This window comes from Mesoplodon mirus, assembly GCF_964341445.2.
Source record: "Mesoplodon mirus genome assembly, chromosome: 4".
Taxonomy (NCBI): Eukaryota; Metazoa; Chordata; class Mammalia; order Artiodactyla; family Ziphiidae; genus Mesoplodon; species Mesoplodon mirus.
In genome coordinates this window covers 30,944,510-30,968,096 of record NC_138979.1, presented here as the reverse complement: position 1 = coordinate 30,968,096, position 23,587 = coordinate 30,944,510, and the positions used below count along the sequence as shown (strand labels likewise).

Here is a 23,587-nt window from a genome sequence, read left to right as displayed (position 1 = left end):
TAATGCCAGAGAGTCAAACTCAGGCTCTAAGCACTGTAATCTCTATACCCAACACACAGTGGTTTTGAAACTTTGCAGTTGGGGGACTCCTTCAGTAGTTCACACAGATCTTACTCTTCAGCCCCTCTGAATTTTAAACAAAAAGCTGATCATCATTCAGCCTTTTTGGATTAGCCCCATATTTAAGCTCTGCCCCCTTGCTAGAGAGAATGGAAAGGAATTAATGCAGGCACATTCCTCTACTATCAGTGTAGTGTCACAGCTCTGTGACACTCCTAAAACACCAAAGAATGTCTTAGAAGAATGGCTAGACAGAAACACATCATAACTAAGCATTACCCTTTTGGGTAATTAATTACAAATTACATACATAATTACAAATTTCCCTTCTAGGTTTCTATAACCATCCCACATTCCAAGCCAAGAAGACACACAATTCTTCTACCTATTCTGACACGAAGTGTGGGAGAAAGTCCTCTTCCTCTTAATTTACTAAGGAACAATGAGCAAATAATTAGAAACTAGTAGTAACGAAAAAACACAAATCAAAGGAATGAATGAGTTGAGGGAAGAGAGATGCCTCGTTCTTTAAAACCAACTAAAGACTAGCTTTCAGAACTTACAAGGTAGTCACATTTGACCTTGTTTCTTCATGTAGAACTAACATTAGCTAGATGGAAACCTGGGAGTCTGTAGGTCAGATGAGGTCACTTACTGCCAGGGCTGGTGGTACCCTCAGTGCCCCGAATCTATTTACTGGCTTTATCATGGAGGGTGTGAGTCCCTCGGCTGTGATGGATCCTACTTTTCCACCTGCATCAAGAGCCTTCTGACAGACTCCTCTCCCAAATCAACTGTACAGACAGCTCTTTTAAACATTTCCTTAAAGTCCTTAAGGCCCCAGGTCCCTCAAGTCCTCTCCTAACACTGACCCATCTAGTGCACCTCAAAAAGTAAAACAGCTGATTGTAGTCTGCATCCTTTAGTAAAACCTGGCTTTTTATTGATAAAACCACTGTTCAAGGACAGCTCTAGGCCCCATCTTAGGGTCATATGCCCTACATGTCTAATAATTTATACTCTGCCCTGTGTTATGTCAACCACATGCAATAGCAAAAATCCTTCTGCCTCAAATCCAGTCACTGAATCTGAATGAATAACTAAACCTTTCCTGGCTAAGCTACAAATCCTGCCCACATTCTCAGTTCTCTTTGGTATCTGTCCTTCAGTGCTCCCTCAGGGAAATAGGTCTCTAGAATCTAGTTATTAAAGTTTTCGTAAAACTTACAGAGTTAGGAAAGCTCTCAGGCCATTCTTTTTTTTTGGCTGCATTTGGTCTATGCTACTGCCCACGGGCTTTTCTCTAGTTGTGGTGGGCAGGCCTCTCATTGCGGTGGCTTCTCTTGTTGCAGAGCATGGGCTCTAGGCACGCGGGCTCAATAGTTGTGGCGCACGGGCTTAGTTCCTCCACGGCATGTGGGATCTTCCCGGACCAGGGCTCAAACCCGTGTCCCCTGCATTGGCAGGTGGATTCTTAACCACTGCTCCACCAGGGAAGTCCCCAAAATGTATAATTTTAAACTTGTGATGCTTTCATCTATTTCAGGAGCCATTTCTCTCTACCAAGCTAGGTCTTATGGTAATAACCCAATTTTCTTTAGCAGAGAAAACAGATGAGAGCAGAGGTCTACATCTAATCTACTTTAGGAAATTTGGTAATTTTCCATTATTCATATCATGTCTCTTTTACCAGAGAGGCAACAAAAACTAATCTGATGATCTGGATATAAAATCTACATCTCAATCTCAATGTATAAAATATAAAGTAATAAAAGTTGTGAATATCAAAAACTTACTTTTGAGTTGCTAACTAATCTAGAACAGGTTTCTCAACCAGAGGTGATTTTGCCTTGCAGGGAACATCTGTCAGCGCCTAGAGATATTTTTAGTTGTCACAACTGGGATGTGTATGTGTGTGCTACTAGCAGCCAGTGGCCAGGGATGCTACTAAGCATCCACAATGTAAAGGACAGTCCACCACAATAAACAATTATCTGGCCCCGAATGTCAATAGCGCTGATGGAGGAACACTGATTTTTTTTTTAAATGCTAGGGATTTAGAATGCCTGTGAAAATTCTGATGTTTAAATAGAAAACACTTTTCTAGTTTTGTAATTCCTAATCTAAAAACTAGGTAGAAAACAGTGGTGAGAAAGAAGTAAACATCTTAAATGTTTCTTTGTTGTTCTCTAATCTCTAACTGATTCTATCATATAAATAATTTAAAAAACCAAAACAAACACTAACCATAGCATTTAGTAGTATACACCGTCTTTAAAAGCATATGTAATATGGTTCACAACTGAATTCTCAATTTAAATAATCCTTAGTAACGGGCAGAGAAGACAACACAAGTTTAAAACAACATTACCGAAGAATCCCATCTTCATGAGTTGCATTAGGCAGGATCCCATCAGATGGACTGACAGGTAAATCCACGTCTGGCTGTCCAACCTGAGCATATACAGGCTTTGGTTCTAAAAGAAAAGAAAATTTAAATTATGCAGGAATCACTTTACAAAATGGAATAACAAAGCAAGCAACCACTGGAATAACCAAACAATAAAAAGTCTGCAAAATACAGCAAAAATATAAGTTCAGAGAACCTGATCAGGAACATATATACTACATATGCATATATTAGGGTACATTTTACAGTTATAAATTCTGGGATCTTTATAGCATGTATGCATGTTACATGGTCACCTATGCTTTCTATAGCTCCAACTGTTACAGTCTGAAAAATATACTTTTTAGGGAAGAATAACAGAGGAAGAAGAATATAAGAAGAGAGAATCCCTACATTTCTCTGTTAAGACTGTCAAAGTAGCCTTCTTTCTTCACTGTGATACAATTTATTTTTAAATTTCCACATTCCTGCCACTAAATAATCAGAACAGAAACAGGTTTTGAGAGAAGGACCTGAGAGACAGTAGAACCAGGATCTCCAGGCCTTTCAAGCAACTGGATCTCAGAACCTTGCAGATTCTTATGTGTGGTCTTGTACACAGGTCAGCAAGGTATACTTCATAAAGTGTTTCTGAAAACACCTTCAACAGACAAGAGAACTTTAAACAGTGTCTAAAGCCAATCTAATGTTTCCCTTAATGAGCAGTACTGGAAAACAACCTCACTCACTGTGAACAGCTGTGAACCACAAATAACTACTATCTGGAAAATTTAAAAACCATTCACGAACGCTTACTGATATATGGCAACCTCCCACTCACAAAGAAAATGCTGGAAGTACAGAAAAATTCACACATGGGTAGTAGGTAGCAGCAATAGTAGTAATGATAATAGCTGCATCTTTATAGTTTCTGTAGATGTAATTCTGTAAATTGTGAAACAATTTAGTCTGAATGCAAATGTTTCCTGCACTCCAGGCTAGGCTTACCTGGAAGACTGGGTGTTTGCTTCTCGTTTCTTTCAACTGTAACTTCTTCCACTGTTTTAGGTGTGTGCTCATCTGCATGCTTTACAGGAGTTGAGACGGCCCCGGGTTTAGAAATTCTCTCTTCCTCTCTGCTCCGGAGACTATACATTAGTAAAATAAAAACTTATGAGCATATTGTGAAAACAATTTGTAAAGAGTACAAGAACAGCCAAGACAATGTCAAAAAAGGATGACAAGGGACTTGCTCTAAAAGATAACAAAATATTATAAAAACTTAGTAATACGACTAAAGTGCTACTGCCACAGAAACAGATAAATAGATCCATGTGACAAAACAGAAAATGGAGAAATATATCCACAGTACCAAAGTTTACTACGGAAGCAGCAGCCCAAAACTGTTGGAAGAGAACACACTGTTTAATAAACAGTGTTTAGAACAACTGTCCACAAATTTAGAAAAATTAGATCTCTATGCATATCAATGACGGAAGTATAAATCAATTTCAGATAAAGTCCTAAACATAAAATATATTAAAAAACTTATCAAAAATAGAGGACTCAAAGTAAGATTCAATGCAGAAAATGAAGTGAATACATAAAAAGTTTTAAAAGGTGTGAAAATAATTTGAAAAAATATGTCTTAGGTTGAACCAAATGAATATTTTTAAGTTCAAACAACTGAATATTAGCAATTTGACAAAACAAATGTAACAGGAGTTCAATTTTAAGACTATATATTGATCTAACAATACATATAATAAGAATTTGATATTTGGAACATATGCAAACACACTTTTAAATTATTTTAGAAATAAAAAGAGCCAGTATGTGAACTCATGGACAAAAATGAAAAAGACCTTGGGCTTCCCTGGTGGCGCAGTGGTTGAGAATCTGCCTGCTAATGCAGGGGACACGGGTTCAAGCCCTGGTCTGGGAGGATCCCACATGCCACGGAGCAACTAGGCCCGTGAGCCACAACTACTGAGCCTGCGCGTCTGGAGCCTGTGCTCCGCAACAGGAGAGGCCGCGATGGTGAGAGGCCCGCGCACTGTGATGAAGAGTGGCCCCTGCTTGCCACAACTAGAGAAAGCCCTTGCACAGAAACGAAGACCCAACACAGCAAAAATAAATAAATTAATTAATAAACTCCTACCCCCAACATCTAAAAAAGAAGAAAATGAAAAAGACCTAGAAACAGACTTTCCATAATATGGAAAATTTCTCATCAAAAGAATAAGCTGAAAGGATGCTCACCTGTGTTAAGTGAAATAAACTACTATCTGGGGAATATGTGCAGAGCCTGATCTTTTCAAATTATTTTTAAAACACACAGAAACTCTATGATGCTAAAATGTTTGCATGAGTACGGAGGAAAGCTTAATTCAAGAAGAAGATCTGGGATGAGGTGGAGTTGGCAGATTTGGCCTATTTCACCTGTTCTAACGAGCATACAATGCTTTCATAATTGAAGATTAAAAATTAAAGTATTAAAGTTACAATGAAATAGAGTTATGAGAAGACATGGAGACATGAAAATAGCCCCAAAATAAAATGTGAGGAACAAACTGCAGAATATACGTGGTGTGACATCACTGAGGTATTAAAGAAAACTCTCCACATCTACACAAACATATGTCGACGCCACATGCAGAAAGACCCAGACGGACAGAGGCGACAGAGGTTCTCGGAGCGGGGAGCAGACAAAACAGCAGCCCAGGGAAATCTGAGATTTATCTCCACTATTTCAGTTTTCTCAAGAAAATATTTACATAGTACTTATGAAGTAAAGACTGAAATGTTTTTAAATATTTTAAAATAATGTTCATTATTTAAAAATGGAATTAAGTCTAATTTTAAACAAAGAATTTGATTCTATTAATGCATATTATTAGCAGTCTCTTATCAGGAAAAAATTTCTTCCTGTTATCCTCCTGAAAAAAGAAAACATAAGCACTTTTCCGAGTTTCTATTTTCATGTTCATTTAACTACACTGTGGGGGTGTATTCCAGTTTTAAATTATATGTATTAAATGAGCTGCATGTAAGTAAAACAGTCTTTCAGTAAATAAAGCCAAGATATCTCCTAGCTCAAACCAGAATGAACTTTCTAAATCATAAAAGGTTAAAATTTTTAGCCACTGCTTACGTAATAAAATCTTACATACTATTAGTCTAAGTATAAATAAATACAGTTAAACTCTATCCCCAAACTGCTCTAGGCACCTCAGAATATAAAGGGAAATACAAAATAATAAATTCTCCTTGCATTCTTTGCACTGAAAAATGCAAATGATATAAGTATGAACATTTTGAAGAGAATGAGATTAAAGAACTACATAATTTTAGTAGTTCTACAGATTTTCTTGTTCTGCAACAGACTTTAAAGACTATTTGCTTCAAAAAGATCAAAAAACAAACGTTTCCAATTGAGTTTCTTGTAACTTAAAAATTCTAAACTTAGAATGTGACCAAGTGACATTAATGATAGGTAAGAATCAATGATAATATTTTAATCTGAACGTCCTCCCCAGTGATAACCAAGACTGTCATGCAATAGGGCTCTTGCTCTGTACATCACACGGAACTCCTGCTAGTAGAGTTGGCTAATTTTCACTCTACTATCACCTTTCTTTAATATAATTATTATGACTTAACATTGCAGATGGGTGGAATGCACATCATTCTATTAAATTTTTCATACGATTAATATTTGGAAAAATCATTGTTCATTTTTAGTGTATTTCTATTATCTACCAAAAGATGGAAGCATTATTCAATACATGTAGATTTGGAGCCATGCTGTTAATGGAATTGTGAAGCAAGTCATTTATGTAATTAAAAATTTTCTAGAATCCATATTAAATAAATGAGGTGAAATCAATTAATAATTTTATTTAACTCAGTATACCCACAGTATTATTTAAGTAATCAATATAAATGATTAATGAGGCATTTTACACATTCTTTTTTGGGTACTCAGTCATCAAACTCCAGTGTGTAGTTCACACTTACGTCTCTATTTAAACTGGCCACATTTCAAAGGCTCCACAGCCACATGTAGCTAGTGGCAATGGTGTTGGGCAATGAAGATCCAGAGTAACAGTACAGAACAAAATAATCAACTTTTCCAAACATTTAAAATGTTCTACTATGAGCATGTATGACCATTAAGTCTATTATAAGACAAAGAATAGAATTTAGACACACAGAATCAGCCTACAATCAGTGGCAGTTATTGAAAGTGAAGCCATAAAAAAGGAAAATACATTTTCCCCAAACCTTCCTGACATAGTTCTACCCTAATGGCTCCCATGTAATATTTAAGCTTTAGTAAAAAACAACTTTTGCTATTATGAGTCAAGCCAACTTTATACAAAAACCATCTTTGTCCTGAGTTGGACTCATGTTTATCTACCACACTCTGGCTCCTAGTAGCCTAGAAAGAAACTCCAGGCATTCTAGGGGACCCTGAGACCCTCTGAACGGTGTTTTTGTTTTTCCCCTTGTACATATTAATCTAACGGTAATGATCCATTAATCTAGAGACTTTGGGCTGGTTAAAAGCTCTGCAGAACAGTTGTTAAGACAAAGTCTCTGAAAGAGAGTTTTTACAGTCACATAAATGGGCTCATTGTAAACAGAGCCTTAAGTCGTATCCAGTCAACTCTGTAAGTACAGTAGCAGATCAACACACATTCAACCAGATCAGCAAAGAGTAACAGATTAAGTGCAAAACTTCAGGTGTAAAGTCACAGCTGTTTGGGACCATTTAGTGCAGGCAGAGGGCAGGCAGCGAGGTCAGAAGAGGGACCTGGAGAGACACTGCAGGAGGAAGGGGCTCTCTCCTCTGTCCCCTTGGCAGCCCCTGCAGGACACAGGGGTCAGAAGCACTCACAGTGGCCAGCAGCTTTCCCCAGACACTTCCTAGGTTGGTTTTACAGTGTGCGGTCTCTGACAAGACACCTCCTCAAGATTGGCTTTCCCAAGCCCCTTGGAGGGCAGATTTCCTGCAAGTTCATCCAGTGACACCACAGTGAATTCTCTGCCATGCAGTGAGCCTCAGGTGTGTGAGGACAGGTGGGGAAGCTTCTTCCTTTGGCAACTCCAGCTCAGCACCAGGGGAAGGGCCTGCTCCTTACATCTGATTCTTATATTTTTCAGAGTTCTCTTTATTTATTACTGGCTAATCCCTTGTCACTCCAATCTCATTATATTTAATCTCTTTATATTAAATTTGCTCTGTTCACAAGAAACTGTGCTTTCTGTCTTTTGGACCCTGATGAAATATGCCAGACTGCCAATTCTTCAAGGAGTTTTATTTCTGATTTCTAGCTCTCAAACACCTCCCCAACTGACCGGTTACATCTTATTTAAAAATAATCTTAATACAGGAAATAAACTGAGGCTGAATGTTCACTGTAATAAAACATCTTTTTATAAAGCTAATTTCCTCTTACATAATAAATGACTCATCCTACGTAAGCCAACTTATAATTTCTTTTCAGAAACTCATTTATTGCATAAAGGTAGGCAAGATCTACACAGCTTAGGATGAACACAGAAACTAGGTACCCTTTAAAGGCCACTGGACTATCTCAGCCCCAATTATCAATAAAGAAATTATCAATAAAGAAACTTAGAAAGTAACTTAACCAGACTCCAAAGTTCTTCTCCACTGGCAAGGACAGTTCGGCATGGAGGGCTCCTAATACATATGAGAAAGAAAAACTAGGCACACTCAAGTCTGACTTCTCAGAATATTGCAGCCATTGCTAATCTTCTAAATTTCATATGGAAACAGATATTTACATACTGCAGTTCCTCCTCGACAGCAATTCAAAAATTACAGCATGGCACACAGACGATTATAGAGGTGAAAAAGGCAGAGCGATGTGGAGATTCTGGGCTGGTACTTGGGCAGAGAAGTGAAGAGCTGCCCAGGGAGTATGCTGAGAAAGCAGGGGGAATAATTACCTTATATCTACTTGGCTATATTTGCAAGCGAAGTTCTCACAATTTAAATTTGTTCTTTATACATTGTAATCTATTTTCAGAAATATATGTATGTGTGGTGTACGCTTTTGAAAAAATATGAGTGTCTGTATTGCTCACTTTGACAAATGGCTTTCTGGCAATAACCTAGCTACATATTTACATGAAGCCTATCAGCTTGTACAGAGATTCTCATCTTGCATGTTCGTTTATGACGATAATGACGACTAACCTAGTCCATCTGAATTAGAAAACAGATCTGTTGTTCAACAAGTATAATTGAAAAAATGAACAATTTTTAGAAAGGAACAACTGAGGAAAGACTAAGAAGGACCCTTCTTTCACTTAAGGGACAACAGCATCATCAGGGCTTCACTGGTGGTATGATTATTACGTACTTAGATTCATATTTAGAGTAAAACAACCCTTGATTGTGCAGTATGTTTGGCTGATTTTATAACAAGAGACCAGTGTTACCATACTCTTCATTTTTTATTAACATTCTCTCAAAGGCAATAGAGAATTGTCCTACATTATTTAAACTAGAAATAAGATTTTTCATATACTTACTACTTTTACACGTGAGTGGAAGTCTGTTTTTATAATATTTTATGTTTTATACTGTACTTGTACAGGAAAATAGTTCTCAGCTGATGGAGTAAATAAAATGTACACTTTTACTTTAAAAATAGTGACTATAAAGTATAATATTTAAGCTTGCCTTGCTGTCATTAGGTCCATGAACTCCTCTTAGGGGTTAAAATCCATCACCAATCACTGAGCACAACACAACTATACCTTGGTCTCTATTAACTAGAGAAATGTATCAGCTATGGTCCTCCCACAGCCGGTCCCCTTACAAAGCATATGAAAACAAAACCTCAGTTTGGAGTTTTAATCTCGTAACCGAAAATTCCCAAGGATTGAAAATAACAGTTGGCTCTTATCTGAATAACAGAAGTTCAGGATGGGTCTTTAATATTCCACTCACTTTCAAAGGTTAGACAAAGAATCTTATTTTAAAAAGATTTAGTAACAATTCAAGTGATAAACAATTTTTTGAAGTTTCACATTCTCCCTAATCGATTTTCCAAAACAGGAAAGAAAAAAAAAAACTTTTTAGAACTCCAAATCCCTGGCTATGCTGCCCTTGTGGTCGAGCCACACCAGTCACCTTGCTGTCTTCCAACAAGCTGAATGTATCTCCATCTCTGTCTTATTCTGGAATGATCTTCCTCTGGCTGGCTCCTTCTCACTCACTCATCTCAAGATAAGCTGACCATAGAGAAGCCTTCTTTCTGCCCAAGCATGTCTCTAACACTGCCCCCTCTTCCTGCACTGTCACATCACCCTCATTTTCTTTACCACTAATGGAAATTACTGTTTCATATTTCAAACGTATTTATCTGTTTTATTCACTTGGATATAAGCTCTATGGTATCAGGGATCTTGCCTAGATTGTTGAGGGCATAATTTATATTTATAATCATACAGTGACAACATGTGCATTATCAAAAAATACTTCATAGGGGCCTCCCTGGTGGCGCAGTGGTTGAGAGTCCGCCTGCCGATGCAGGGGACGTGGGTTCGTGCCCCGGTCCGGGAAGATCCCACATGCCGTGGAGTGGCTGGGCCCATGAGCCATGGCCGCTGAGCCTGCGCGTCCGGAGCCTGTGCTCCGCAAACGGGAGAGGCCACAACAGTGAGAGGTCCACGTACCGCAAAAAAAAAAAACTTCATAAAGGAAAAACGAGCAGGGTAATGTCAAAATTACTGGTGAAGAAAAAATCTTTCAACCTTCACTGAAGAACACTCACTGTGCTGGCTGCTGATCACTCACCATCAACTGCGCACGGCACAGGAGACATAGGAAAGAAGGCATCAATTGTTGATTAAATTCACTGAGATTTAATAAACTGAATCTCTCTACCTGACTATCTTTCAGAGGTGAAAGGGGGGAAAAAAGGATGAAGGACTCCACAGCATGTCTGAAAAAGAAAATGTAATAGTACCTGCACCAAATTAATTACCAACAATATCACATATAAATCTTGTTTTGAATCAAGCATCTTTCAAATTGGAGGTAATGAAATCTTTTTTACCTAAGACAAAGGACTAAAACCAAGGATCAGGAAAAAAAACTCTGAAATTCACCAGTCAGAAGAAGGTTACTTCTCTACATTTTGAAACAGTAAAAAGAAGTGTTCAGCTTATGTATATGGATGTCTCCACAATAATTTTTAGCCTATTGGCAAAGTTCTATGTATGTTCCAGACAGAACACAATATCTAACAGAAATGATATATACTAGGGCAAAAGAATATTTACAGCTCCCTAAACTCAAAGAAAACAACTATGGAAGGTGACATATAAGGTGTGTAAATAAAAAAACTAGATCTTTAATTTAAAAGCCAAGGCTTCTCTAAGGTATTTAGCAGAAACAACATATGCCCTACATGCATGTGTATGAGGACTCACCTGGCACTCTGAGAGAACAAAGGCATGAACCTGCATTCAACCCTGATGATATAGGTGGACTGTATAGTTAAAGGATTTTTGATCCCATTATTTAACTTGATTACTTAACTTGGCTCAATGCTCGGATTTAGGCTAGAAATTCTCATTCATAAGAACCAATTTAATAATCATGTATTTGTTACACCATAAGCAGAATCAATACTGACACCACTAACTTCAGAATTCAGTGGAGACATTTCTCTCAAGAGAAACAAACAATGAAACAAGTATTTTAAATTTCTACAGTTTTAATCTCTTCTAAACACTGCTATCAAGTACTTCAGAAGCAATCGTTTTTATGAAATAGATATGCTAAATATAAATCAGACTTTTTCCTGTTTGTTAAAATATACAATTCCCTAAAAACCTTAGACAACAGCTTAGTCTCAGATGCACCTTGTCAGTTTATGGAATGACTGAGTATAAGAAATACAAAATACAAACCTTTACAATGCAAATTTTCTACAGTTGAACCTTATCCTAACTAGTCTGAGCTTTTACTGTAATAGAATTTTTTCAACAATGCGACTGCTTATGATTAATCAGTAACATGAGAGTCACTTTTATTAAAATAGTTTATAGAACAGAACCAAAAATGTAAACATATGTTGTTCCTCTAGGGAGAAAATGCATAAAATGGATCTGTTAAATTAACTGTAAATACTAGGGAGAATACAATATAACCAAGCAGAGGCTTAGAACACACTCTGCAAATCCAATACTCTCTAGTCATGCAGGGGCTGCAGTGAAATCAGTGAGTCTTCTCATTGACAGCCCCTGACAATCGCCACGAGGCAGTGCCACCAGCCAAAGACTCTCAGTATGCCCAGCTCCCTCCTAGAGGGGGAGGCTCGGCCAAGAGTGGGCAGTGAAAAAACACCGAATAAAATATACAAAACAAACTTAGCAACAGCATCAAGCTATAACAAAATCACTGTAATAATTCTCTATACATATATTATTTTTTAATTTGAAAACAAAACTATTTTAACATCCTAGACCAGGAAAGGACTGGCAGACTTTTTCTGTAAATGGCTCTGTGGGCCATGCAGTCTCTGCCACAACTTCTTAATTATGACATTGCAGGATGGGTTCCAGTAAAACTTTATTTGCAAAACCAGGCAGCAGTCTGGATTTGTCCACAGGCTGTAGTTTGCCAGCCCCCGTTCAAGACAACAGTAAGGGTACACTGCTTATCTAATTATAATGAAGAAACACGCTCATGTGTTTTTCTCAGAACTCAGACCATGTAACAGTTGTTCTCCAAGAAAAGAACATCACACAGAGGAACATAAGTAGGTCATGACAACAATGGAATACAATGGAATGCTTTATAGATTTCTGCTCCCTTAAGTAACCTTCCACTTTTTTCTTTCTCTACACCCATAAGGTCAAACACTTAAGTCAAAAGGCCAAGAGCTTTAATCCTGGCTCTAATCTCTTGTCAACTACATAACCCTGGACTTTATCACAACCACTCAGCTTAAACTGACTTGCTTACAGAACGAGCAAATCTTCTTAAAAATGGTTTAATATGAGCAGATGTGAAAGCACATCTGGAAACTTTAACTGATGGTATTATTACTACTACTACTAATCACCACACTAATGAGAGCAGCTAATATTTGCGCCAGGTGTTCTAATAACTAATTTAACTTTCACAACTTTGTAATGTATGATGTCTTTTTTTACAGCAAATGAGAAAACTAAAGTGCAGAGAGGTTTCAAGGTTGTGCAAGTAACCAATGGCAGGCTGGGACTCAAACCCAGGAAAACTTGCTTCAAAGCCCAAAGAAATCACTATATTCTATTGCCTCTGACAAAATGAAAGTTACTATTCTCAGCAGATAACTGCAATCTTACAAACATACAAAAATACTCAGAAATCTAGGAAGAGAAAAAGGTGGGGCTAGTGTTTTACACACTGAACTGAAACTTTTCTCACGAGTCTTTTTTGTTTCACTTTTTCAATAAGAGCATTTAAAGAACATTTGTAAAACAAAGACATCTGTACAAAATTAAGTAACAAAAAAAATATCCCATGCGTTTTTTAATACTAGGATTTTACTCTCTTACTATATCTAAATTGTTTCTCAAAATGCAAGGCACCCTCTATATTAAAACTCCCACAGTTATCTGGATTTTAATATTAACTTAAGGGGGGAAATGAAAATGAAACCTTTAAGCAACTGGTACTACTTTACATCCTGCCTTTTGGCAGGCCACTTAATTTTCAGGAATTATATTCTCAGCACAAACATTTGGAAAATAATCTGAAGACTTTTTGTCTTCTGTACTCAAAGTACTATCTTTTTTTTTTTTTTTAAGATGTTGGGAGTAGGAGTTTATTAATTTATTTATTTTTGCTGTGTTGAGTCTTCGTTTCTGTGCAAGGGCTTTCTCTAGTTGTGGCAAGCGGGGGCCACTCTTCATTGCGGTGCGCGGGCCTCTCACTATCGCGGCCTCTCTTGTTTCGGAGCACAGGCTCCAGACACGCAGGCTCAGTAGTTGTGGCTCACGGGCCTAGTTGCTCCACAGCATGTGGGATCCTCCCAGACCAGGGCTTGAACCCGTGTCCCCTGCATTAGCAGCCAGATTCTCAACCACTGCACCACCAGGGAAGCCCTCAAAGTACTATCTTTTCCTTAGTATATGCTACATGTTCTAATCAGAAGTTCCCAAAGCTGGTAATGTATAGAAGAGAATGCTATCAGGAACTTTTAAAAAGTATTCCTTGCCTCCTCCTCAGATGAACTGAGAAGCAGGCCCAGGATTCTGTATTTTTAAAAGATCTCATATAACTGGTGTTACCCATAAAGAATACTTGAGGGTCCCAAGAAAAGTAAAACATCCCAATATAATATGAAGATAGTTAAAAATTTTTTTTAATCCTCTTCAACTTTTAAAGTTACAGATGTCAAGTGTTTATGAAATCTAAATGGAAAAAAGTAAGTATCAAAAAGAACTTTCTGGGCTTCCCTGGTGGTGCAGTGGCTGGGAGTCCGCCTGCCGATGCGGGGGGCGCGGGTTCGTGCCCCGGTCCAGGAGGATCCTGCGTGCTGCGGAGCGGCTGGGCCCGTGGGCCGTGGCCGCTGGGTCTGCGTGTCCGGAGCCTGTGCTCTGCGACGGGGGAGGCCACAGCGGTGAGAGGCCCATGTACCGCAAAAAAAAAAAAAAAAAAAAAGAACTTTCTAAGGTTTAGAATTTGATTACAATAAATATAAATGGCCAAAATTTTGATAAGCATTTCTTTCTTTCTTTTTAAAGGAAAATCATGTCCAAATTGCTTGATGCCAGCCTAGCTTCTCGGTGAGAGAACTGTGTTACAATTACAGCCACTCCCCGTGACTCATCAGGGATGTTAGCTCTATCACTGTGTACATGTTGCAGCAGCTGTCCTTTTCCAGATAAGGTCTGTGCTGTGTCAGGGAGATTTTTAGAATTAATAAGTTAACCTGCAGCAGTTAAAACTAATAATCGATTATAAGTCCATTTTGCATGTGACATACTGTAATACTCCTTAAAAGAATAATTATAACATTAATTACAAAGATCAGGGTTAATACAATTTATATGTCTAAAATCTGAAATTCAGAGAGAATCAGCCTCACAAATATCTAAACTCAGGGGTGCATAACAACTGTTATCTGTATGATTCCTGACAATCTTGAGGATAACTCTCTCCCAGGGAGGGACTTCTCCCTTGCCTCCTCAGCTTCCTCAGGGAACACTCCCTGTGGTCCACTTCTGGGGTTCTATCTATATTGTTTCTCTTGGCAATTTTAGTGACTTCTATGGCTTCAGCTAACACCCTCATGCAGTAAGTCCCAAATCACCACCTTGAATCTTAAACTGGTCAGCTCTGGACTTGAAATTTCAAGTGTCTACAGAAGATATCCATATGGATTGCTGTTAAACCCTAGGTCCACTGGTGGCCTACAGAGCCCCGGGAATCTCCAAAATTCTTATGTAAAGTGCTACATGTATGTGTACATGTGCATTTTTCTGGAAAGAAGAGTCATAATTTTCCTCATATTCTCAAATGTATATGTGACCCCAGAGACTATAAACTCAGGTTAAGTCATAAACTACTAGCATAGCAGACCCTTTGGCATAAATACCAGACAGTGTACTTTAAAGCAGAAACCAAAGTCCAGGTTAATCTCTCCACTAAAGGACTTTTACTATATATAGTTAACTTGTCCTAAAGCTTGCTAGCATCTTCTAATGCAGTAGGTCAGCAAATTGCAGCTGAGAGCCAACTTTTTAAAAATAAAGTTTTATTGGAAAACAGCCATGCCCATTCATTTACATACTGTCTAGTTAGTTTTGTGCCACAAAGACGGAGCTGAGTAGTGACAAGACTTGGCTCACATGCCTAAAATACTTACTCTTTGGCCTTTTATGAAACAGTCTGACCTCTGTTATTCTAGATAAGAAATACCTAAATTGATAAAGAAACACGAACCTAATTTAAGTAATCCAAAGACAACCTATCTTCTAATTTTATTTCTACGCAAAACCAGAAACATGTACCAAGCACACACACCTGTTTTATTTTAAACAACAGAGCATGATTACCTGCCATTGCTGGGCTGCTGTGGAGACTGTCTAGAATGGTCAGAAGGCTCTGACCGCTGGTCAGGAGATCGTGATCGGCTGTGACGGGGAGGCCGGTCGTGTGATCGACCGGAATGATCTGATGCCAGTGACTGAATTTCTGAAATGTCTGTTAAACAAAAGAGCTGTTTATTTTCCCATGAAATGACTACAGTAAAATATAAGGTACTCCAATAATAATAGAAACAAGTTACTAAATATAATTTCATATAAAATGGTTGATTTAAGCATTAACATAATCAGCTACTATTCGATACTGGTGAGCTGTCAACAGAAAAAAATTTTTTTGAATTCTTATATTTTGAAGGTGTCTGGCTTATAGAAAGTTATCATTTCATTCTAAAATGTCAAATCTTCCCACTTCAAGAAACAGGTCACTTAAAGGTTCTCTGCAAACAGAGCCATACTCACCATCTCTCTCAGAGGCATTAGCAGAGTGGATACTGTCAGAAAGATCAGGGACATTCAGCAGGGTAGCCCGCTCATCTCTCTGAACTACCATCTTTAACTTGCCTTTAGACCTCTCTATCAATGTCTTTGCATCTGTCAATGACATATTTTCCGTCACGGTACCATTTATCTGCAACAGAAAAGAAACTATAGGTTGAAGGTAAATGACAAAAATATAAACGTTAACTTAGTCTGACATGAACAGGAATATCTAGACTACTCCTGGGCTTGCTCTGAGAACCAAAATATTCCCTTTACACTTTTCCTAAACTATCAAAGTACTCCTCCTTACTGAAATAATACAATCTGTACTACACTGCTGCTCTGCCAGAAAAGCCCAAATAGCATCTTCTACCTCTTCCCCATCACTTTCTATTACTCATGGGCAAGCTAACAAAACACATCAATAATATCTGGAGGAGTTATCAAAACCACTTTATGTGGAACAACAAACAAATCTATCTACAAAGTAACTCCTATTAGTGAAAAATATACATTTGGCGCTATTAATTCTCTAGGATGACTCTATGCCCAAAGAAAAGCGTCAGTGTTGACATGTAGTAATAGCCAGTGGCAAACTATCTAGTCCCCCAAATACTGATTTTTAATTCTTTTTGGCAAACTCGCTTCAAGCATGAACAGGAGCTATGTGGTCACACTAGAACTTGTTTTCTACTGCAGTTCATCAAAATGTAAGAATATGACTATACCTTCAATACAACATCGCCTTCTTGAATATTGCCATCTCTTGCTGCCAAACTATCTTGTGAAATTTCCTTTACAAATATATGGCTGGCCAATCGAAGACCATATTCTGAAACAATATATTTAAATGTCTTTAGTAAAATCCCAAGACTCTTAAATAGAGTTTAAAAGTATGAAACTAATAATCACCGCATAGAGTTTTTAAGTACAATCAATAATAAGAAATTATTCTTGGCCTCCCTGCAAAGAAGACTTTTCCTCTAATCATCAGAAAGTTTTCACTGTCAGTGTGAAAGCAAAAGGAAAGTGCGTGGTTCAAACAAAAGATTAACACATCATGCTCTCACTGTACTGAAAGAGAGAAAAATCCGAAGAGATTACCATTTCTCTCTGATGGTGTCATGCTGATGCACTAGCTTCTCAGAAGGTTTAAAGAATAAAATTCTGAAAAGGAAAACTCTGGAATGCTTTACGATTTTGTTGATGACTTGTATTACCATGCATATACTGGTTTTGTTTTCCTCAGTTCCTACAGCAAAAGTATTTTGAATCCTGAACACCTCCCTGAGAGACATACACAGAGCATCAGTGTGCACCACTCAAACAAGGGCTTAAAACGAGCCAAGCAGATGTGGGGAGGAGTTAAAGATGCCAGTCCTTCCAACAACCAACAAAGTGCCCGAAGTGCCCAGGAGCGTGGCAACATTAATTGCACCTGTGGGTGAGGGAGTGGTCAGAGTTAAAGAAGTTCCCAGGAGAGTCCAGAAAACTGTCCAGGGGGCCTGCAAAGCTGTACAATGACTACAACTAACAGTATAATGTCAATAGGAACAGGACTGCCCCGGCTGTGTTAGGAGAAAGAGTAGGACTGAGTCTTACTGGGAAAGAAAAACAAAACAAAAAACAAGAGGGGAAACAAAACTGTTTTTAAGATGGGATAAGTTAGCAGACCTGCTACTCAAGCTTTTAAAAGTTACATCAGTTACAGTTCAACTTAAGGCAAATATACAAAGAGTGTTCACAAGCAGGAATAGAATCAGGGTAAAAAAAAGAAAATGACCTTCTAGGGGATCTAGGCAGTCAAACTATGTGTGCTTTAGAAATGGTGACTATATCTCACAGAAAGAAAGTATTGATTAAAAGACTGTCCTTATTTAAGATTTAAAAATTATAAATGACCAAAATACAGAGATGACTCTAAAATATTCCTTGTATATTATTAATGTATTCATTTATTCTAAGTATTTCCTTAGTAAATATTAACTAGGTGGTAGGCTCTAGAGATAAAAACCAGCAACTGAGACAGTCCCTGCACTCTAGCAGCTTCCCTAGTCAGTAGGGAAAAAGACGTTACCACAATTACCAGTGTGATGAAGAGTTCGGATGGAGTAATACATGATTCTGTGCCTAGTGGGGGTCAGAGAAGGCCTCCCTGAGAAACAAATGCTAAAGCTGAAACTCTACCTAAGAAATACTAACACTAAACCTGAGAAATGGACTTCCCGGGTGGCGCAATAGTTGAGAATCCACCTGCCAATGCAGGGGACACAGGTTCGAGCCCTGGTCTGGAAGGATCCCACATGCCGTGGAGCAACTAGGCCCGTGAGCCACAACTACTGAGCCTGCGCGTCTGGAGCCTGTGCTCGGCAACAAGAGAGGCCGCGATAGTGAGAGGCCCGCGCACCGCGATGAAGAGTGGCCCCCGCTTGCCACAACTAGAGAAAGCCCTCGCACAGAAACGAAGACCCAACACAGCCAAAAATAAATAAATAAACAAATGTGGGGTTAAAAAAAAAGAGAGAGAAAGAAAAAAGAATATAAACCTGAGAAATGAGGTTGGGTGGGGGTGGTGTGTGTGTGTGTGTGCGCGCGCGCGCACGGGTGTGGGTCTGTGCGTGCGTGTGCGCACTAGTAGAGACAGAATGGTTAAAAACAAGTGCACCAGAAGGTATGAAGGGAAGACAAGGCAGGTTTGATGAAGTCATAAGTGTAGGGCAAGAGTCAGACAGAGAAGCATCCCAGAGGACCCTGTAACCATGTGGAGCACTCCACAGAATGGACCAGGGAGATCCAGAAACTGGATCATGAGGCTGGGTGAGTCACTTTAATAGACAGTGGTGTGGTGCTCCTCACCCCCCGTGCCCCACAACACAAAAAAGGAAAAAGTAACGATGTGTTGATTACTTGATTGTGGTGATCATTTCCTAGTGTATACATACCTCAAACCATCACACTGTACACCTTAAGTAATACAACTTTACATATTAATATACAATGTCAATTACACCTCAATAAAGATGGAAGGGAAAAAAAAGATGCTGGTAGCTTGGATGAGGGTGGTGGTGGTGGAGAAAGGAGGAGTAGGACAGTAAAGTGTGGTGTTTAGGAAGTTAGAAGGTGTTAACCAGGCATAGGAAAGCAGGGGGAAAAAGATGTCATGGAAAACTACACCATGCTGGCCCCGGCTGGCTTGAGAGACCAGGTAGACAGGAATATATGAAATGGGATATTTCATAAGAAACATTTCAGGAGGGAGATGTGCTGCATCTGAGGGATGCAGACGAACACCTAAGTGAACATGCCAATGAGTCAGCTGGGGCACCAGGGTGCACACACTGGACCTAGGGAAGGCGCTGTGCCATCATGAGCAGCCCACGACACTGAGAGACATGAGATTTCCTAAAGATGTTATATGAAGTAGAAAAGAGATTCTAGAACAGAAATCCACAGAACACTGAAAGGTAGGATGAGGACAATGAGCTTGCGAAGGATACAGAAAAGAAAGAGGGAGGAACCCTTGAAACCCACAGCATTACAGGAGCCAAGAGAAAACATTATTTCAAAAAATAGGGAGTGGTTAATTATTAGAGAAATGCAAATCAAAACTACAATGAGGTGTCACCTCACACCAGTTAGAATGGGCATCATCAGAAAATCTACAAGCAACAAATGCTGGAGAGGGTGTGGAGAAAAGGGAACCCTCTTGCACTGTTGGTGGGAATGTAAATTGATACAGTCACTATGGAGAACAGTGTGGACATTCCTTAAAAAACTAAAATAGAATTACCGTATGACCCAGCAATCCCACTACTGGGCATATACCCAGAGAAAACCATAATTCAAAAGGACACATGCACCCCAATGTTCACTGCAGCAGTATTTACAATAGCCAGGTCATGGAAGCAACCTAAATGCCCATCAACAGATGAATGGATGTGGTACATATATACAATGGAATATTACTCAGCCATAAAAAGAAACGAAACTGGGCCATTTGTAGAGACATGGATGGATCTAGAGACTGTCATACAGAGTGAAGTAAGTCAGAAAGAGAAAAACAAATATCGTATATTAACACATATATGTGGAACTTAGAAAAATGGTACAGATGAACCGGTTTGCAGGGCAGAAATTGAGACACAGATGTAGAGAACAAACGTATGGACACCAAGGGGGGAAAAGTGGGGGGGCATGGGATGAACGGGGAGATTGGGATTGACATATATACACTAATATGTATAAAATAGATAACTAATAAGAACCTGCTGTATAAAAAATAAATAAAATAAAATTCAAAAAAAAAAATAGGGAGTGGTTAACTATGTGAAATGGTACTGAAAAGGCAAGTAAGAGAAAGACTAGAAATTTCTAAGGGATTCAGTATGACCTTTTCTGGGAGCAGATACCAGAGAGAGAGGGCTGAAGAGTGGGTGGTGAACAAGGAGAAACAGCTCTGAACACAGTCTGACTGAGAAGTCGGTTATGGATGAGGGCAGTGGGGAGCAATAACCAGGAGACATGTCAGGTTTCAGTAAAGCGGATCAGAGCCAGCCTTCAAATACTCTTACACCTTTTTATCAAAATGATCAGTCATCAATGCTTTCCTGCATGGGAAAGACAAACCCACGGCAGCAAGAAGCCACAATCAGACTCATTTGTATCAAATGTGATTACCTGAGGGGAGGCAGCTAGGCTTCAGTTTCAAAATTTTTTGACAAACAAGTCCTTTGCTTTTAGAGCAATATCCTGTGGGGGCTCCTCTCCCTCCAACTCTCCATTTAGAAAAGGCAGCCTGCCCTCCCTCCGAATCCAGTGATTTCTACCCAGATGTAGGTACTACTGATCCTGACAGCTAAGTAAAACACTGAATTGCAACTTGGTGATGGTGTGACATTTCTTGTATTAGCCTACTCTACTCACAAGAAGTAATCCAAAATCCAACTACTGGACAGTTTATGTGAAGTACTATCTGCTACAACAAAATGATTCAGGAAGAGGAAACAGATGACCCCTGAAGCCTGACATCACAGGATTTGATTTAAAGCAACAGGACACAAAAATGAAGAAAACAGAAGACAACAAAGCAAAGATATAAAGTGATGGCAAATTTACTTCTCATTAAAATTAGTCTTAAAATTTTCATGTGAAAATGATAAACGAGTTGGTAGAAAATACCTTCGTTTTTCCGGGATTTCACCAGTGTGACTTTGGTGGGTCTGGCAGGTTGACTGGAAGCCACAGATCGCCTATCAGATCGTGGAGACAGACTCCTCTCTCGACTTGCACTTCTATCCCTGGCCCAGCTCTTCTCACTCCTCCTGTTAACCAGGCCCCCACGGCCACTTCTCCGGTCGTGTACTTCCTCATCATAGCTATCTTCTTCATTCTCAGATACTGGCTCAGGATCAGGACGACTTACTGGTATCTGAACTTTCTTTTTCCTTCGAATGGTCTACAAATAAGAAAGATTACAATATGAGCTGATTGATTTTCATATATGTACTTTCAGTTCTTAAGAGAGGAAAATCACATTTTTCTGGTCTCATACTAATTATGGATAAGAGATATAATACACAAATATAACAAATTACTAAGGAATACTTTTCTATATTGGTTATCTTTTCTGCTCTCCTGTAAACAGATCTGGTTAAGAAGCAAATTTGGAATAGAGGGCCTAATAAAGTTCTTAATTAATTCAGAAGACCTTCTATGTGTAATAATTACAAGCTTACAGGAAAACTAATAATTACTGGTGGTCTGAATAAAGGAGGGAGCACTGTACTCTAATACAATCAAATATACTGTAGTTGTTACCAAACCAGAGCAAACTTGCAGGCCCAACTTGATTCCTTAAAAATTTCAGAATCCGTGAGTATCAAGGCCCACAACTGTCCTACTGGAACTCTAAGAGAAAAATTTATTGTACTTCCACACTAACACTGAACTTAATGTTGTACTGGAGCTAATAACTCCATGATACTCTACCAATACAAACTTTTAGTTTCTCTCTCTCCAAAATTTGTAATTTATGGTCTATGTATAAATTCCTTCCTCTGGCTTTCTTTCCTCAATTGACTCTGATACTGGTTCAATTTTCCCTGTCCACTTATTTCCTTTACTTTCTGTAAGATCAAGATCTATTTGCACTGCCTTCTGACTGAGTGGCCTCTTAATCCCTGGACTGCACTCTGTCTTCTCACACCAGTATACATTTGATCTCATCAGAGATCTGCAAGATCTTCTTGAGTAACACTCCTTGTCTTCTACTTCTGACACCCTGATCTACTGAAACTTCTCCATGTCCATCTTATGTCTGACTCCTCCATGCCCTCCTATTCTCCTAGTCCATCAATTCCCTCCTGGTTTCAACTGCCTTCCTCCCAAGTTTGATGAGTTGTCATGCTTCGATATTTAAATGATTTTCTCTAGCCCCGGGATACCACAGCCCTGTACCTGCTAAGTCAGGACCCAGCCCACCCCAGTAGGCCGGCACCAGCCCCTGGACCCCCAGGGCCCTGCAGCCAGAGACTCCAGGACCAGCCTGCCTACCCTGGGCACTAGCCCTGGGACACATAGGACCCTGACCCTGTCCACCAGTAGGCCGATACCAGCTCCGAAACACCTTGGACCCATCAGCCAGCCACTCTGGGATCCAGCCCCACTCACCAGTAGGCCTACACAAGCTTTGGAACACCCCGAACCCTGCAGCCAGTGATGTCTGAAACCAGCCTGCTCACCAGCAAGCTTACACTAGGACCCCTGGCCGCAGAACCAGCCACCCAGTTCTACCCACCAGTGGGCCAGCACTAGAGAGACAGGGCCCAAATCAATAATATCAGAAATGAAAAAGCAGAAGTTACAACTGACAGCACGGAAATACAAAAGATCACAAGAGATTACTGTGAACAATTATACACAAATAAAATGGACAACCTAGAAGAAATGGACAAATTCCTAGAAATGTACAACCTCCCAAGACTGAACCAGGAAGAAATAGAAAATATTAACAGACCAATTACCAGTAATTAAACTGAATCAATAATTTAAAAACTCCCAACAAACAGAAGTCCAAGACCATATGGCTTCACAAGTGAATTCTACCAAACATTTACAGAAGAGTTAACATGTATCCTTCTGAAACTCTTCCAAAACATTGCAGAGGAAGGAGTACTTCTGAACTCATTCTATGAGGCCAGCATCACCCTGATAGCAAAACCAGACAAAGATATCACACAGAAAAGAAAATTACAGGCCAATATCAATAATAAACATAGATGCAAAATTACTCAACAAAATATTAGCAAACTGAATTCAACAATACATTAAAAGGATCATACACCATGATCAAGTGGGATTTATCCCATGGATGTAAGTTAAGGATGGTTCAATATCCACAAAGCGATGTGATATATACCACATTAACAAACTGAGTAAGAAAAATTTTATGATCGTCTCAATAAATGTTGAAAAAGCTTTTAATAAAACTCAACATCTACATATGATTAAAAAAACTCTCAACGAAGTGCATATAGAGGGAACATACCTCAACATAAAAAAGGTCATATA

General features: G+C 39.0%; 1 protein-coding gene across 10 annotated transcripts in view; it reads right to left on the bottom strand.

The window, feature by feature from the left end:
* The window catches only part of TJP1 (tight junction protein 1), a gene marked incomplete at its 5' end in the record, with an annotated part of 252,576 nt that overhangs the window by 33,774 nt on the left and 195,215 nt on the right, over window positions 1-23,587 (bottom strand). For all 10 annotated transcript variants that reach the window (XM_082618294.1, XM_082618296.1, XM_082618298.1 and 7 more), the window contains 6 exons: window positions 2,432-2,537; window positions 3,458-3,597; window positions 15,548-15,695; window positions 15,998-16,166; window positions 16,747-16,850; window positions 21,197-21,473. In XM_082618294.1, coding sequence (XP_082474420.1) covers window positions 2,432-2,537; window positions 3,458-3,597; window positions 15,548-15,695; window positions 15,998-16,166; window positions 16,747-16,850; window positions 21,197-21,473 — 944 coding nt within the window. The remainder of the gene's footprint in view (window positions 1-2,431; window positions 2,538-3,457; window positions 3,598-15,547; window positions 15,696-15,997; window positions 16,167-16,746; window positions 16,851-21,196; window positions 21,474-23,587) is intronic.